Below are 17,014 nucleotides of genomic sequence, written 5' to 3' on the forward strand. Positions count from 1 at the left end.
CAATGTCAAATTAACAACAGTCAAACGTAAGCACTTGGAAACATCTGTGCTGTAATATAGAAATTAGTTAAATTATTACAAAATTGCCTCCTAAACCAAGATGCTAGATTTATTCAGCATTTTCAGTAAAGGTGGGATTGTACTATGGTGTTTCCAAAGCACCAGTGATATTTTTACGCCTTCTGTTAACGCTTTAATCCGTAGTGTTATTTTGCAGGTGAGTTGATTTATCATTCTGAAGCCTTTTACGGCCTTGAATTAACGTAATTAGCGATTGTAGAACACGTGTATACTGTTATATTTATTTAAACTTACTTTTACTACTTTGTTTATGTTGTAAAATGTTTTACTCAACTTTGAATTTTCCAATACAAAAACTTTGTTTTAGGAGCGAACAGGGAACAATACTTTCAACCACAATGCTCTAACGCTGCAGTACAAGCTCGACAATGAGTTTGAACTGGTTTTTGTGGTGGCATATCAGCGTATACTTCAATTGTCATACGTGGATAAGTTCCTTAATGACATCCATCTGGAATTTAGAGATAAGTACAAAAATGAGTTGCAGGGAGCGCAGCATATCATGGACTTTGACTTCAAGACAACATTTGACAAGATTCTCAAAGGATGTGAAGTATGGGGTAAGTGAATCTTTGACTCTCTTGCTGTGCTTTTATGTAATATTTAGCTAGGAATTTCTGAAATCCTTACAAATTGTCTAAGAGAGTAAGGCCAAGGTAGTCTAGTGACATTTAAATACCACATTATTCCCTTACCCCTAATCTTGCTACCAAATTTAAGGCCAAACATGATATTTCAATGTTTAAAGAATTGGAGGATTATTTTCATAAATCAAACTAAATTATGATGTTTATTTTACAGCTAAGTCACAAGCTAAGATTCCAAAACAAATGAGAACATTTGAAGATTCCCAGAAGTCCAAAAAGACTGTTGCTTCAATGATTGAGCGTAAGGGAGAAGAAAAGAGTAAAAAGTCAGGTCAGTACCACATAAATTTTTTTTTTTATTCCATAAATAACATCCTTACTGTATCCCATAAAATTTTCAAATGAGTTTCTTTTTTTTTACCCTGTTAAGTTTAAACCCTTTTTTATCAGTCTCATTGGAACTTTGTGTAGAGAAGAAACATGTGGTAAAGAAATATGAAAACAGGAATTAATAAGGATTAAGGATAGAAACAAATAAAGAAATAATAACCAAATTCAATTTTTAATTTGCAGTAAAAATAGTTGAAACAAAGATCAATAGTAATGGGAAAGTTGAGGAGTCCCCAGAGACAGATGAAGATGTGATAGCTGCCAACCGTGCCAAGTTAGCGCAGAAGCTTGCATCCAAGAATAAGAAGGAAACTAAGTAAGTTATTGTTAGTGCTATTGTGTGTGGTGGCAATTGAGTTCATGAAAATTTTAATATCATAAATTGAGATGATGAATTCACCACTGTGACGACTTTTGGTTTTTTATTTAATAATAAAATAATATATAATAAAAACAAAATTCACTTTTTTAACAAAAATTAAAGTTCAGTTTCATATTAATATTTTTTTTTATTGGAAGTATACATCGTAATAAGTGTTTGAATCGGTAAGGAGCCTGATTAAAATGTGTGATGCACAGAATGGTTCAAATACCACCAACAAAAACAAGTTCAATTAAATGATATAGAATAATGATATGAAAATCAGTATAGCAATGACAGTAATACAAACAGACTTGCATGGTTTTCATATTACTACTATAAACTACTTGGATGAAGTATGAATCACTATGCTGGCCTTGGTAATTAGCTTAGCTTTAATTAGAAATGTAAGTAAGTAAGTAAATGCTTTATTGTTCACTAAAGGAGTACATTACAAATAAAAACAGTACAGTACAAAGGCGGGCTTATCCCTAAGTGGGATCTCTTCCAGCCAACCTGACAGTAAGAGGATCATAAACAAAATTGAGGCAAGGGTGAACAACGGTGCTTTTACTAGAATTATCCTTAAGACACAACAATTATATACGTAAAATACAAATAAATAAATAAAGAAAATATATAAACATGTATATATTCTAAATTAACTTCAAAACCAGTTCAAGACTCGAGAAAGAATTTATTAAGCTTATTTTTGAAGGAATTAGAAGAAGGGGACAATTTTATAAGAAGGGGCAGTTTATTCCAAAGGCGAGCAGCCAACACGGAAAAGGACTTACCGTAGGTTTGAGAATGGTAGTCAGGAATCTGTAAAAGGAGGGTATTACAGGAACGAAGGCGTGGATCATGGATGCGAAAAGTGAATTTTTCTGACAGATATTTAGGGAAAAGGGGATTAAAAAGAACACTGTACAAAAAGGAGACAATATGTAAGTTACCACGTGATCTCATAGATAACCAGTTCAAACGTGAGCGGAACTCCGATATGTGGTCAAATTTCTGAAGACCAAAAACAAAACGAATGCACATATTCTGTATCCGCTCAAGCTTATTTAACAGTTCCTCAGTCAGGTATCGTATATCGATACGCAACATCAGCGTAATCGAGAACAGGGAGGAGCAATGAACGAGCCAAAAGCGGTTTAGTATCAGAAGGTAGGAACTGTTGCAATCGCCTCAGAGAATGCAAGGAGATAAAAGTTTTCCGGCTAAGTTCATTGATTTGAGGGGACCAAGAAAGAGTTTCGTCAATGATTATTCCCAAATTTTTGACTTTGGAAGCAAGAGGTATAGTGTCATTGCCTAAAACAACTTTGGGAAACACCAATGACTTAAATTTAGAGATAAAGTGAGGACTACCTATAACAATGGCCTGAGACTTGGCCGCATTGATCAATAAACCAAAGGATTTGGCCCATTCAGCAATACGAGCCAAATCGGAGTTGATAACACTGATCGCATGGTTGAAATTATTCAGTGTAGCAGCTGTATAAATTTGGAGGTCGTCCGCATAAAGGTGGAATGAGGAAGACAGCGAAGAAGTGATTCCATCAATGAATAAAGAAAAAAGAATTGGCGAAAGTATGCCACCTTGAGGGACACCAGCATCCAAACTACACCAATCAGAACGATTGTCATCAACCTTGACCAACTGACGCCGCCCAGTAAGATAAGAACGAAACCAGGCCAGGGTAGAAGAGGAGAAGTTAAGACTGTACATTATTGCAAGAAGAATCTCGAAATCGACTGAGTTAAATGCATTAGAAAAATCAAGTAAAACAAGCAGCGTAAGATTTTTGTTTTCTATGTTAAGACGAATGTCATCAGTGATTTTAACAAGTGCTGTTGTTGTGCTGTGACCAACCCGAAAGCCAGACTGGAAGGGACTCAAAATATTATACTTAGCCAGATGGTTAGAAAGACATTTATGAACATGTTGTTCTAAAATTTTGGATAGAAGAGGAAGTATGGAAATTGGACGAAAGTGGGAGTAAGCAGTAGGGTTGGATATTTTAGGAAGAGGAACAACAAGCCCTAACTTCCAGGCACTAGGAAACACCCCTGAGGACAAAGAGCTGTTGATAATATTAGCAATTACAGGAGAAACAAAGTCTGCTATGGGTTTAATCATGTCTAAGGAAATATTGTCATTGCCCACAGCCTTTGAATTAATAGAATTTATGATTTTTTGTACTTCATCAGATGTAATCGATTCAAAGACGAACGGGAAAATGTCAGTAGAAACATTACTGTGAAGTCTAGCTAGAGTTGCATGTTTTGAATTAGGTGAAGTACAAACTGGCGAGGTAGAGAAGTGTAAGTTCAACTCATTTAGATTGAACTGAAAATCTGTACCAAATCTCTGTTTGCCGCTCCCCAGCCCTTTAAGAAATTTCCAAAGTTTGTTGGGTGGGCAATTATCAATATTATCGTGAATATGTTTCCGCCTAGCATCACGACACTTGCGGTTGCACAGATTACGAAGAGAAACATAAGTATTATGATTGAAGGTAGAAGGACAATGACGTAGCCTCAGTTTTGCTTTGTCTCTCTTCGCCATAAGTTGTTGGATTTCCGGGCAGAGCCAAGGAGCAGGAAGGTGCTTAACACGAACAGGATGAAGAGGGGCGTGTTTATCATAAATAGATAAAATAAAGGAGTTGAAAGCAGCCACTTTTTGATCAACCTCATCCAGGTTCAGAATAAATGTAATGTTTTTCTGTCCAGGAAGTCGCCAAAAGTGACGAAGTCGCCTGTGGCGGAGGAGCGCGTGAAGCAGCCGCGCGTGTGGGCGCTGGGCGGCGGCGCGCGCGACCTGCCCGCGCTGGACTTCAGCACCGACCGGCCCGAGGACGCCGACCACCGGATCAACGCCGACACACAGGTTGGAGTTCGTTTTCAAATGTAATTAATAAACAAAAAGGTTAAAATTGGTGTTAAGAAAAAATTTTTGAGTGATACTCCTTGATGACAAGAGAGTTATTTGTTTTCTTTTATCATATTTACATTTCTTTATTTTTTAAGAAAGAAAACAGACAAGCAATGTTTATTTTATATGAACGATGAACGAAGATATATGTAGGTATGGTCAGGGGTACTGAAATGTGACCACCTTATGGTGTTTATATGCAGAGGTGGTCACAAACACTCATCAAATTATCATCATTCCTGATCCCTTAGATGTTATTCTTGCTATGATTGTTAAGATAAGAGCATACTTACCTTACATCATTTATGGTCATGACTTTATCTATTTATATTTTGTGTCTATTATCAATTTGACTCTGGGCAAGATTAAATGAAAACAACGGCCAAGTGCTAGTCGTACTCGCGGATCGGTCGTCTATGACAGACAGGCAGTGAAGTGCTTTTACCTTTAAGATACAGACCCTAAAGTCAATAATTATTGTCAATTGTCAAATGACCATGTTTTGTTTCAGTTGGTCGGGCAAATGACCGGCGCTATCCGCGACCTAGAGGTGGAATCCGAGGAGAGCAGCGAAGACGAGGAGTACGACGCCAAGCCCAGCCCCAAGAAGTCGGGGGGCATGTTCAGCATTTTCAAGGGTGCGTCATTTTGAACTGAGACTAGCTTGTTAAGTGCAACTCAACCCTGTTGAACTTACATATAATCACGTCTATATCTCTTGCGGGGACGACAGTGCCAACAGTCTTGAAAAACATTATAAGCCACATTCAGTTGTTTGGCTTAATAATAAAATTGAGATTCAAATAGTGATAGGTTGCTAGCCCATTGCTTAAAAGAATAATCCAAAGTTAACAAGCCCATTCCTTAGTCGCCTTTTAGGACATCCATCGGAAAGAGATGGTGTGGTCCTATTCTTATTTCTATTGGTGCCGGAAAACACACGGCAATAATGGCCCAATTAACTTAAATTACTGTTTTTTCTATTTCGTCAAAATCGGTCCAGCATAATTTGCATTTAAACAGTCTCAGGACACCTTAGAGCATTGGCCATTCACAGTATTTTTTTTTAATTCTGGCTAAATTGATTCAGAAGAAACATATTCACACTTATTCAAAAGACACCTGTGAAATAGTCCTTTGCAAAAGTATGGCAGGTTCATTTGACTTAAAAAACAACAACAAAAATGTGGTCATAATATTTTATTTATAACATTTTTAGGTCTAGTCGGGTCCAAGGCCCTGACTGAGGAAAGCATGCGTCCAGTTCTAGACAAGATGCGTGATCACCTGATCGCTAAGAATGTCGCCGCTGACATCGCCAACAAGTTGTGCGACTCGGTGGCCAGCAAGTTGGAAGGAAAGGTTTGTAATATCTTTATTGCACAGTTACAAGAAATAGTACATACATACATACATAAAATCACGCCTCTTTCCCGGAGGGGTAGGCAGAGACTACCTCTTTCCACTTGCCACGATCTCTCCATACTTCCTTCGGTTTCGGGTACATTACATTAGTAGTTAAATAGTACATAGTTGACAAAAAAACATCAGTTGCAATGGCGAAGTTATCTCGTGCTGCAATCTTTTCCAGTTAGTTTAAGGTACTAAAGTTATGTCGTTTGAAATACACAAAGTATGTATGGGAGCGATGATTCGGGGTCGACCGTCACAAAAGGAAGATCGATATAATATGCGATGTTTATCTATATAAGTATTTATTATATAACAAGCTGTGCCCGCGACTTCGTCCGCGTGAAATAATTATTTTGGGCATCATTGAAGCCCTCAAGGATAAATAATTTTCCCCGTGTTTTTCACATATTCCATTATTTCTTTGCTCCTTATAGTTGCAGCGTGATGTTATTTAACCTTACTCGATAAGTGGTCTATTCAACGCAAAAATAATTTTTCAAAACAAACCAGTACTTCCTAAATTAAATTAAAATTATAAAGCCGAAGAGTTTGTTTGAACGTGATACACGTTAATAATAACACGTAACAATATTAGTATATAATATAGTATCGTTGAGTTTGTATTTCTTGATACAAGTCTCGAACTAACTTCAAGGCTAACTCAATCTGTGTAATTTGTCCCGTATATAAAGTTGTTCTCTAATAACAATAAAAATACTATTGACAGGTGCTAGGAACATTCGACAGCGTGGCCAAAACAATCAAGACTACCCTCACGGAGTCCCTGGTTCAGATCCTGTCGCCAAAACGTCGCGTGGACATCCTCCGGGACTGCATGCACGCCAAGCAGCAGGGCCGGCCTTATGTTATGGCCTTTTGTGGGGTGAGATTGAAAATCCACATTTTTTTTTATACATATAGTCACGTCTATATCCCCTGCGGGGTCTAGATAGAGCCAACAGCTTTGAAGACACTCAAAGGCCACGTTCAGCTGTGTGGCTAAATGATGGAATTGAGGTTTGAATATTGAAACTTTGCTAGCCCATTATCGCTTACAAGAAGAATGACAAGTTTAGCCTTTCCCATTGTTTGAGTGTACTGTTTTAGATAAATGGTATTTTACGTGGTATTATATGAAAACAAAACTAAAACACTTTTCCTGTACTAGGATAGAACTGTATTTAATTTCCACAAAATATACATAACATATAACATGTACTTTTTTATTATGAAATACAATCGGACATATAATATTTGCTCTTTTGCTCTTCTCACGTTGGTCATTTTTTATTTTCGTTCTATCTCATAATATCTTATTTTTTTGGCCAACAACAAAACAAAAACATAAAAAGGTTGAATACTTTCCAGACTTATATAGATACAGACGTGACGGTACTTAGAATTGTTTATATTAATTTAACTTTAAACTCGTTCAGGTGAACGGCGTAGGCAAATCGACGAACCTGGCGAAGATCTGCTTCTGGCTGATAGAGAACGACATGTCGGTGCTGATCGCGGCGTGCGACACGTTCCGCGCCGGCGCCGTGGAGCAGCTGCGCACGCACACGCGCCACCTCAACGCGCTGCACCCGGACGCGAGGCACGGCGGAAGGAAGATGGTGCATTTGTATGAGAAGGGATATGGTGAGTTCTTTATTAATAAGTTTTTGTGAGCTCCTTGAAAGGGTACGGTGAGTAATGTGCCTGGAGTTGGTTGACATGCCATGAAGTCATGAAAATTAGACATCATGAACGCAAGATGCATTTGTATGAGAAGGGATATCGATCGTGTTTAAATTCAAATTCTTCAGTTCCCTACATGAACAAGTGGCGTACCTAATTGCGGCTACGGCGTATCCTTCAAAGACGGCAATTTACGAATAGCGGCCGGCATTTTATTTGTTATCTTTTTATTATAGCTTTTATTTGCCAACGTATTTGCTTATATTTTTCTTAATTTAAAACAAAGTAAGTTTAGTTCCTTTGGTGCATAGACGCAATTTCGCCGTCATATTACCTCACTTATGTCCCGATTATTCTTGATATTTAGGACTGGTGCTCTGTCTTTCTCGCTAAAGATTAAAAGACTGAAATCATAAGAAGGTACACCCTGGGAGCCCGGTATGGATTGGTACACAAATCTATACTAATATTATAAAGCTGAAGAGTTTGTTTTGTTTGTTTGTTTGTTTAAACGCGCTAATCTCAGAAACTACTGAACCGATTTGAATAATTCTTTCACTGTTAGATAGTCTATTTATCGAGGAAGGCTATAGGCTACATTTTATCCCGGATTTCCTACGGGAAACGTCAACAATGCAGGTGAAAGTTGAATGAGTCGGCCATCTGCGAGCTTTCCACGCGAACGCTGCGCAAACCAACAAAGATATAGTAAAACAATGTACTAAAGATGTGAAGTACTCATTTTTTGCCACAAAAAAGTCCGCGAGAGCATATATCTATCTCTTAAGGTTTACTTACAATAACCACTTTTATGTTCATTTTTTAAGATTATTTTTTCATTATAAGCATAAGTTATTTTGAAACCAATTTTCTTTAATTAGTATTAATCCTTATCCAAATAAATATGTTTCTTACTTTCGGCTGTTCATGTAGACTAAAATTGCCATTTACAGTATATAAATCAGACGAATAGGTTTTGAGATATAGTCGTTATAAGCAATTTGCAGCGAAACATTTAATACGGCGAACCAGCGTTCTTTCTAATACGCGTGACCGCCTGACCGAGTCGCATAACAATTAGCAGCTATAATTGATAAAGCCGAGGAGGGTGTTTGCAAAAATAAATATGATGCCCAAAATTACTATTCCACGCGGACGAAGTCGCGGGCACAGCTAGTCAAATTATACAAACGAATAGACGTAGTTAATTAGTATCATTAAGATAAACAGTGAGCTACTTAACTTACAAGTTAATTACTTTAAAAGCAAAATTTGCTTAAATGTAATTTTCAAATAGGTAATACTATTATAATAATATAGGTAAAATCACACCGAATAACTACTAATATTAAATTTTAACGAAATCAGAATTAACTTCTTGTTTTATGTACGCCCTCTGGGGACATTAACTTCGCAACTATTTGTTTTTTGTACAAAATATACAATTTTACTTTCTTTCTTTCAATCAAATCAACATAAATATTGACTCGGAAAAGTCAATAGAAACAAATTAGATTTTGTATTTCCTTAAAAGAACGCCAAATATTCTAATTATATGGACTATGTATGAAAAAAATGGAGTAGTCAAAAGAAAGTCATGTGTTGGCAAAAAGTTGGCAATATTGAAAATTTCCTACATATATTGTCCCATCTTGGAAGAAAAAAATATTTAGTGGTCGTGCTGAGTTTGGGTTGGATTTCATTCCTTTGTTCCAAGTGCAAGGGACAATACCAGTACCTGGACAATACGTCACGGCCCATGCCTCCCAAGGGCGCACGACATGGTGCTGCACACGCGTGGGGTGTACCATTTGAAGTCACATTCAGATTTGTTTTTGAACAAAGTTTCACGATAAATAATAAATGTTAGGATCTACATATCTATACTAATATTATAAAGCTGAAGGGTTTGTTTGTTTGAACGCGCTAATCTCAGGAACCACTGGCTCGAATTGAAACATTCTTTTTGCGTTGAATAGACCATTTATCGTGGAAGGTTTTAGGCTATATAACAACACGCTGCAACTATAAGGAGCAAAGAAATAATAGAAAATAGAAAGAAAACCCTAATATGATGCCCAAAATAACTATTCCACGCGGACGAAGTCGCGGGCACAGCTAGTTAGTACATAACTGAGTAACAGAAATATTCATCTGTATATACAATACATACGCATATAATACCGTCTTTATATACATCGGTCAGACAGAGGTAGATCAATAGTCTTGAAAGGACTGAAAGTATTGAAACCATTGGTAAAGTTCGAACTTGTGTACTACCTTGCTTTTTTATTCGGGTATTTTAACGGTTCTAACTTCAGCGCTTACCTAAGAACACATTATTAAAAGTTTTTTTTTTTTTGCAGGCAAAGACGCCGCCGGCATTGCTATGGAAGCTATAAAGTTCGCGTCAGACAGCAAGATTGACGTGGTGCTGGTGGACACGGCGGGCCGCATGCAGGACAACGAGCCGCTGATGAGGGCGCTGGCCAAGCTCATCAAGGTCAACGAGCCTGACATGGTGCTGTTTGTGGGGGAAGCCTTGGTCGGGAACGAGGCTGTCGATCAGCTGGTCAAATTTAATCAGGTAAACGAGTATTCATGTTTACATCATCATCATTTCAGCTGTAGGAAGTCAACTGCTGAACTTAGGCCTCCCCCAATGACTTCCACTTCGCTCTTTATGAGGCGACCTGCATCCAACATATTATATTTAGGCGTGCTGCCATATTTAGGTGTAATATAGGAAGTAGTTACAAGATAGCTGTCAAAATTACATAAAAAGGAAATGCTAAAGTAGCGCCATCTATATATGTTTAATTTAAACTCAAAGAATGTTGCAATAGCTATTGTGAAATGTATTGGTTGTTACTATTAACTGATGAAGGTCTACATCCCCATTGCCCTAAAATGGGTGTAATTTAACCTGCAGTGGACCATAGTAACATAATCAATTTCCTGAAATTTTACAGGTTTGCTTACTTTTTTCTCCACTATTTGAACATCGTTAAGTTTTGTAAAATCACGTAGGTAATTAATTTATATTGTAAAATTTTGATGAAAACAAATATATTAATATAATTTTGTCTTCCAGGCGCTGGCAGACCACAGCTCCTCGACGAACCCCCACATGATCGACGGAATAGTGCTGACCAAGTTCGACACAATCGACGATAAAGTCGGCGCGGCGATATCGATGACGTACATCACTGGCCAGCCCATAGTATTCGTCGGCACCGGACAGACTTACACGGATCTGAAGGCACTCAATGCGAACGCCGTAGTCCATGCTCTGATGAAGTAATTCTGAATGTGTTGTATATGCCAGGATTTGTAATTATTTCAGATATAAAAAGGTAGGTTTGAAAGTAGTATTTTTTTTTATTTTGTTTGGGGTCGGTGTTACAAAAGTTTTTTGATGAAAATCGCTAATAGAAAAGTATGTATGTTTGTGTCTGTAATGTACTTACAAAGAATATAAAAAGTACCAAATGTATAGAGTATATTTTTCAGTCTGTTTTTTTTATATTATTCACATTGACAATACTTTACTTTTATTATCTGGCATATACAATATTAGATAAATATATTATTAAACTTTAATTATTTGCCCTAAGTATTTCGACCGTATTGTATTTCTTTACCTATTAATATTTACTGTTTATTCATGTAATAGTATAACTGTAATCTTAAACTAAACTTATTATTTCAAACACGTTCTAATACAAAGCAACGAAATAGACACATTCAGTTATTTTTTGATATTTTATTTGATCTTTAAACATTGTTATCGTGAAATAATCATGGTTATGTGTCCTCGGCAACTTTTCAATATAATTTATTGTTTCTCTTAATAAATATTATTCTACTCGTATCACATATGATTTTTATTCCAATATAAAGTTACAGGGATTTGGGTTTTTTTAAATGTATTTTTTTATATATTGTAGCGATTGTTACTGTGTCATATAGTTTAGTCATTATTGCGTACTATCATCATAATATTCGCTTTCAGTAAAGTTCATTCCATACAAATCTGAGGTACAATCTGAAAGACAGTGTCAACCATCTTATAGTAAGTCGCATCGGCAAAATTCAATGGCGCAGAATAGCGCAACCAACCGCCGAATGAAAACTCAATAAAATAATGACCTTATCAAAAGTACATTAGACTTAAAATGCAAAAACAACATTTCTTCTGCTATCTCGCTCATAATAGCGGTTCGCGGGTTCAACTGGTCAATTTGAGTTTTGCTTGCTTTATCGCTTCCGCATGTAAAAAAAAATAAACCCAAAACTTCATAGAAATAATAACAGACTTATGATTTTGTTGGTCGACATTATTGAAGCAAGACTTAAGATTCATGCGCATCACTTGTAAGTTTACCTTTTGATCCAACTGTCTTTTTGCATCGACCACATTGTGCCTTTCCCGCTTTGCCGAGCGGTAAAATGAAACAAAATATCCACTGCCCGATGTAGCCTTCACAGATGATACGCTCAATCTTGATGAGTATTTTTTAGGTAATTAGGTACTAAAATAAAGGTAAACATTCTTGACACGTCTTTTTTATTGATAAATACTTTCAAAAATTTTAGTCTTAAAAAAAAATAGCAAAAAGAAATGACAGACATTATAATGAATTAGTTTTGCTGTTAACCATACCTTATTTTAGACATGACACATGTATTTTCAGCAAAAAGACGTATCAAGAGTGTTTACTTTCAAACAATTGGTTCATAAATTTTAATAACCACTAACCACCTAATGCCTTCACAGATAATAGAGTTCGCCCGTATGTACTTAGATATATTCTGTAATGTAAAACCACATCACTTCAGTTGTTTCTCTGAGCCGCGGCTCAAATTAGGGTTTGTAACCGTCACACTATGGTCATTTTGTAAAGATACCTATTTAACTCTAAAGGTTTAGTAAACCAGTCTTCACTTTGTGTTCACTTTACCTTATAACGTCAATGCCCTTATCAATCCATGTAATGCTCTGAAAAATATTATGTATTGTCATAAGTATAGTCTTAATTTTATCCGTTGAATAATCTGTTATGTATTTATAAATAAACTTTAATTATATCTACAGCGTTAACATTGATAAATTTAATACAATTGTTTCATATTACAGTTGGTTCAGCATGTTGTATTTTATTTCTATTTGTTAATTGAGCAGACACGATTTTCTTTAATAAAAAGCGAATTATATATGCATTTTTTATTTCATCTTCCTTTGGAAGAAAATGTGTGATAAATAAGCACTTGAGCCTTTTTTAAATAATGGCCGTGGAAAGTTTCGAAAAGACAATATATTTTAAAATGATTCTAAATTGGTTAAATGGTTTACCAGCGAAGCCGTGAAAATATGCTATAAAGAAGCAGTAGTTATAAATGCACTACTCTTGTCTTCTTACTCCTAGATCTAGGTCATAGTCCTAGCGAGGACGAAACCCGCTCAAACGCCGGGATGATGATCAGTATCAAGGGCCTCGATTTTGACCAAAATGCATATTAGGAACCGGCATTATTTAGTTACCATGTGCCACACTAAACAATTATCTCAATTTATTAGCGCCCAAAACTTTTTGCGACCTTTTAATTCAAACATCCTAATTACTGTAGTTACCGTCACTATCACAAATTCAGCAGTACTTTTAGTGAATTTCTCCGTAAGGTAGTGTGTAGTGTATTTATAGAAGAAACAAAAATATGGAAAAATTATACAAAGATGCCAAGGAGGCATTTGTCGGTTTTAAAATGGACTATTGTTGTTGGTTTGCGCCAGTTAGGGTAGGATTATACATAATAGGGTGGTTAAATCTTGTCGCTGATGTAAGTTGCATGATATCAGTAAGTACGATCGCGTTCATATCTGCAGTCATAGTTTTAAAATTCTTACGGGTTAAAATAGCGTGCACTGTGGTTCCACTAGATACACACACACATGCATATTTAAAAGAATAAATATTCCTTCAAATGAATACGGTCTTTAATACCAATGATTACTAAGTAAAAGAGTTTATTATTCTATGACATATAACATAACAAAACAGAAAGAGAAGGTAATCAACGATGGCCGAACTGGGCCCGATAATTGTCGATCGAAATATCGTCGTCTCTCATTATTTGCATAAGATTTGCCTATAGAGGGAAGCCTGCCAGACTTATGTCATTTTAATAAGGTTGAAAGTTTGTCTGCACTCGACCCTAACATAGGTAGTGGTTCCTTTGAAAGTTATTGGGTAGCAATTTTATTACTTCGTGTGAGCAAGTGAGATCTAAGATATATTAGATAATCTCGCTTGCTCACACTCGCTTGTTCTAGTTACTAGCGTTACTTGGATTCCGAAGTTATTCAAGGATTTTTTGTCTATTTTAGTGTTATTGACAATTTTTAATGTTTCAAGGTGCCATTTGAACTAAGTAACTGACTGACTAACCAACTAACTGATATCTAAGAATTACATTTACTTTACATTTCCGTGTTTTCAAACACGGAAATCAGCAAGATATATTAAACAAGAGGGAGCAAAATAAAACATTCAATAATTAAAATTTAGTAAATTTTATTGAAACAGTTTACCTATAGTTTTATTTACATATTGATGATTATATAAAGCTATACATATATAGTTTATTACACTAATTGTATCATCCACTTATCTCCTGTTATTAAGGTTACAGCTTAATTATTCGTTTTCATAAAGAAAAGATATTGAAGCTGTCCTTAAAATACTATCTAAGTAATTAGTACTTTTAATATAAATTGGCAGAACCTTTCACGCACTATATGGACTCGATGCACAGGGCAGTTGTCTTGCACAAATGATATTGTTGGCATATCATCAATCGGATAAATACACCGCACAGTTGGTAACATGGTTTCTTCCAGCACTTGCACATAATGAGCAGCTGTAGCGCGTCCTGCTATCCACACCTGTTCCCCAGGTCCAGCAGCACTCATCTAGCCCCACATATTTACAGAGATGTGTCCAGACTCCATATTTGGCACAATATTTTTTTCTTCATACCGAGTTGCATTTCTTCGCCATAAATAAATGAAGTCTACCGTGTTGTGATGACAGAAAATAAACGAACTTTTCGTCCGTAAATATCGCTTTTTTCCAGTCAAAATCCAAATACTGCCGAGCAAATTCTAAACGTTTTTGCTTATTTATTTCTGATAAATACGGCTTTCTTGCTGGCTGTCTGTGGTGTAGTCCCTCACGGTGCAAACATAAAACAGTAACCGTAGTAAACTGATGTGTCGAGCTGTTCCGCAAATATTCTGGTCGGCATGAAGCCATTATTTTCGTACTGTTCCACCATGGATCTCCGCTGTGTGGCGTGTCGCTGTGTTGATTAGCGGACGACTTTTTTTTTTCACTACCCTCTTCTTGATGGCGGGTTACCCAACTTGTTGTTTATTGTGTTATTTGTGTGAATGTGTGAGTGATAGCAGCGGTGCAAGCTATAAAGTTTTGCGAACTATTACTGCAATTATGAACGCGACCGTACCTATTTGCATGTAATGGTAATTAATACATTACGATAGATTTTATTAACAAATTTAAATTTTTTTATATATATTGCTGAATATATATATACATATATATATGTATATATATACAAAAAAAATCCTACCACAACAGAATGTACTAGATACTGTTTATGCTTAAAATATAAGAAATAATGAAAAAATACAGTAGCTTAAGTTAAGGGCTATTTGGTATTTTAACCCCCAACGAAAAAGTGGTGTGTTGCTGTAATTATCACGCAAATATTTCTGTTTAGACAACAATGCACTTTGAATAACATCGTAGTTAAAATAATATCTATCACAATTATCTATGTTACAGGTGGTCGCCATAATAGGGACAACGAACGATTCGCTAGCACCAATAATATTAAAGGTGCAAGCAGCCATGCTTGAGGATTTGGAGTCAAAGCTGATGCCATTGCTCGCGTATTCCACGGAAATGTGTTTCACAATCATGTTGCTTTGCGGCATTTATAGGGTGAGGCGTCTATACAAAAGTACTACTTATAACAAAACGATTAGTTAGCTATTCATCTGAAAATATCGTGAATTTTAAAATGAACTTGGGATGTTACTTTTAGGTGATGGGGTAGTAACCATCAAAGGGATAAAGATGTGACTTTATGTAATTGTAATATGTATGTAAGATTGCTTTACGCCTTCATGCTTAAACTATACTTACCTAACTGAATACTTTATGAAAGTAGAGTAACGGAGACAGGGTTATTTTTACACAGGCCGCATTCGAAATATAGTAATTTTTCTGCATTTCGAGAATTTAAGTTTACCTCCAGATACTATCTTCAAACGGGTACAAGCTAGAAAATCATTGTGTCATTGTGTAATTTCTATGGTGTATTTTTCAAACCTTATTTTTTTCTTTTTTAGAAAGATGTAGTTCTATTAACTTACTACATATACTACACGCTAGTGACAATGATAATGGAGTTTCTAGTATATTCGATGGTGTTCGTCAAACTGGACGTGATTATCATCGTAGGAATAGTATTAAGTTTTTGTAAGTAACATTTTATTTTTGGAAGAAAGTTGGCTTTGGCATCTGAGTTTAAGTTTAGATAGGTAGTCCGGAACGAATTTGATTCCCTAATTCAGTATAATTAATTCACTTAAAACATCGACCTTTTATAAATCTATTTCTTGTTTCTAGTGCTACAGTTCTATACAATATTACTTGTTAGAAGTGTCATCGTCGATATAAAGAGAACACAGGAGGTCAACGGGAAAGTTCATTACAATGCCGTTGAACAGCAAATAAAGGAGATTAGTACAAAAGTGGACGTCGAGATTCTGCCCCCCAGCCCTTCACCGGGGCCCGAGGACTCCGTAGACCCTGAAGGTGTTTCGCCGCCGAAGGATAATGAAACAAGACTGGAAACAGTTAATGAAGACCCAAAAGAATCGGCGGAAAAACTTGAAGAAACAAAAGAATCGACTAATGTTTAAATTGTTGCTATATTTTGTCTGAGATTAACCGTTAAGTTAATTATAGAGAGAAGACATATGCCTTAACGTTCACTTATTTGGATCACCTAGTAGCAATTCGTCATAGATGCAAACTCGTCACACATACGCAACTCGTTTTAAGTATGAATGGAACGAAAAATAAACGTTATGAACTGGACCCGCGGAGACAGTCGCCGGATTCTTTTATTTTAAAATTTTCTTCCCGCGACTGGAACCGCTTAGAAAATTTTTTTTTTATAAAGTCTGTACTACTGAGTACTAAGTCTGTACTACTGTAAGTCTGTCCTACTGTCACAGTGAGAAAACATGTCTTACATACTTACGTGAACAATAAAAGTGTTTATTTCAAATTCGATTTTAACATTTTTCTTTGCAAAATTATTTTATGATAAGTACTGAAATATAAATAACTTACTTGTTAACCGACTTTTGAATTTTAGGTAACATTTTATAACTTTTAGACAATTTTTTTTAATATATGTAGTGATTACTTAATTGATTATTTGTATTTCATGTTT

At 35.9% G+C, this 17,014-nt stretch overlaps 2 protein-coding genes across 2 annotated transcripts; both read left to right on the forward strand.

Annotated features, from left to right (window-relative positions):
- The first annotated feature begins 12 nt into the window (after positions 1–12).
- On the forward strand, positions 13–12,679 carry LOC106139684 (signal recognition particle receptor subunit alpha homolog). Its single transcript, XM_060948150.1, has 11 exons — positions 13–217; positions 389–641; positions 883–999; positions 1,242–1,374; positions 4,165–4,321; positions 4,878–5,004; positions 5,586–5,728; positions 6,507–6,662; positions 7,216–7,423; positions 9,829–10,049; positions 10,557–12,679. The coding sequence occupies exons 1-11, from the start codon at positions 101–103 to the stop codon at positions 10,764–10,766; spliced, it is 1,842 nt and encodes a 613-aa protein (XP_060804133.1). The 5' UTR covers positions 13–100; the 3' UTR covers positions 10,767–12,679.
- Positions 12,680–13,180: 501 nt separating this feature from the next.
- LOC106140519 (uncharacterized) lies at positions 13,181–16,475 on the forward strand. Its single transcript, XM_013342120.2, has 4 exons — positions 13,181–13,303; positions 15,331–15,489; positions 15,900–16,029; positions 16,180–16,475. Exons 1-4 carry the CDS (start codon positions 13,181–13,183, stop codon positions 16,473–16,475), a joined length of 708 nt encoding a protein of 235 aa, XP_013197574.2.
- Positions 16,476–17,014: the final 539 nt, after the last annotated feature.

The sequence above is a fragment of the Amyelois transitella genome, chromosome 15 (assembly GCF_032362555.1).
Source record: "Amyelois transitella isolate CPQ chromosome 15, ilAmyTran1.1, whole genome shotgun sequence".
NCBI classification, from domain to species: domain Eukaryota; kingdom Metazoa; phylum Arthropoda; class Insecta; order Lepidoptera; family Pyralidae; genus Amyelois; species Amyelois transitella.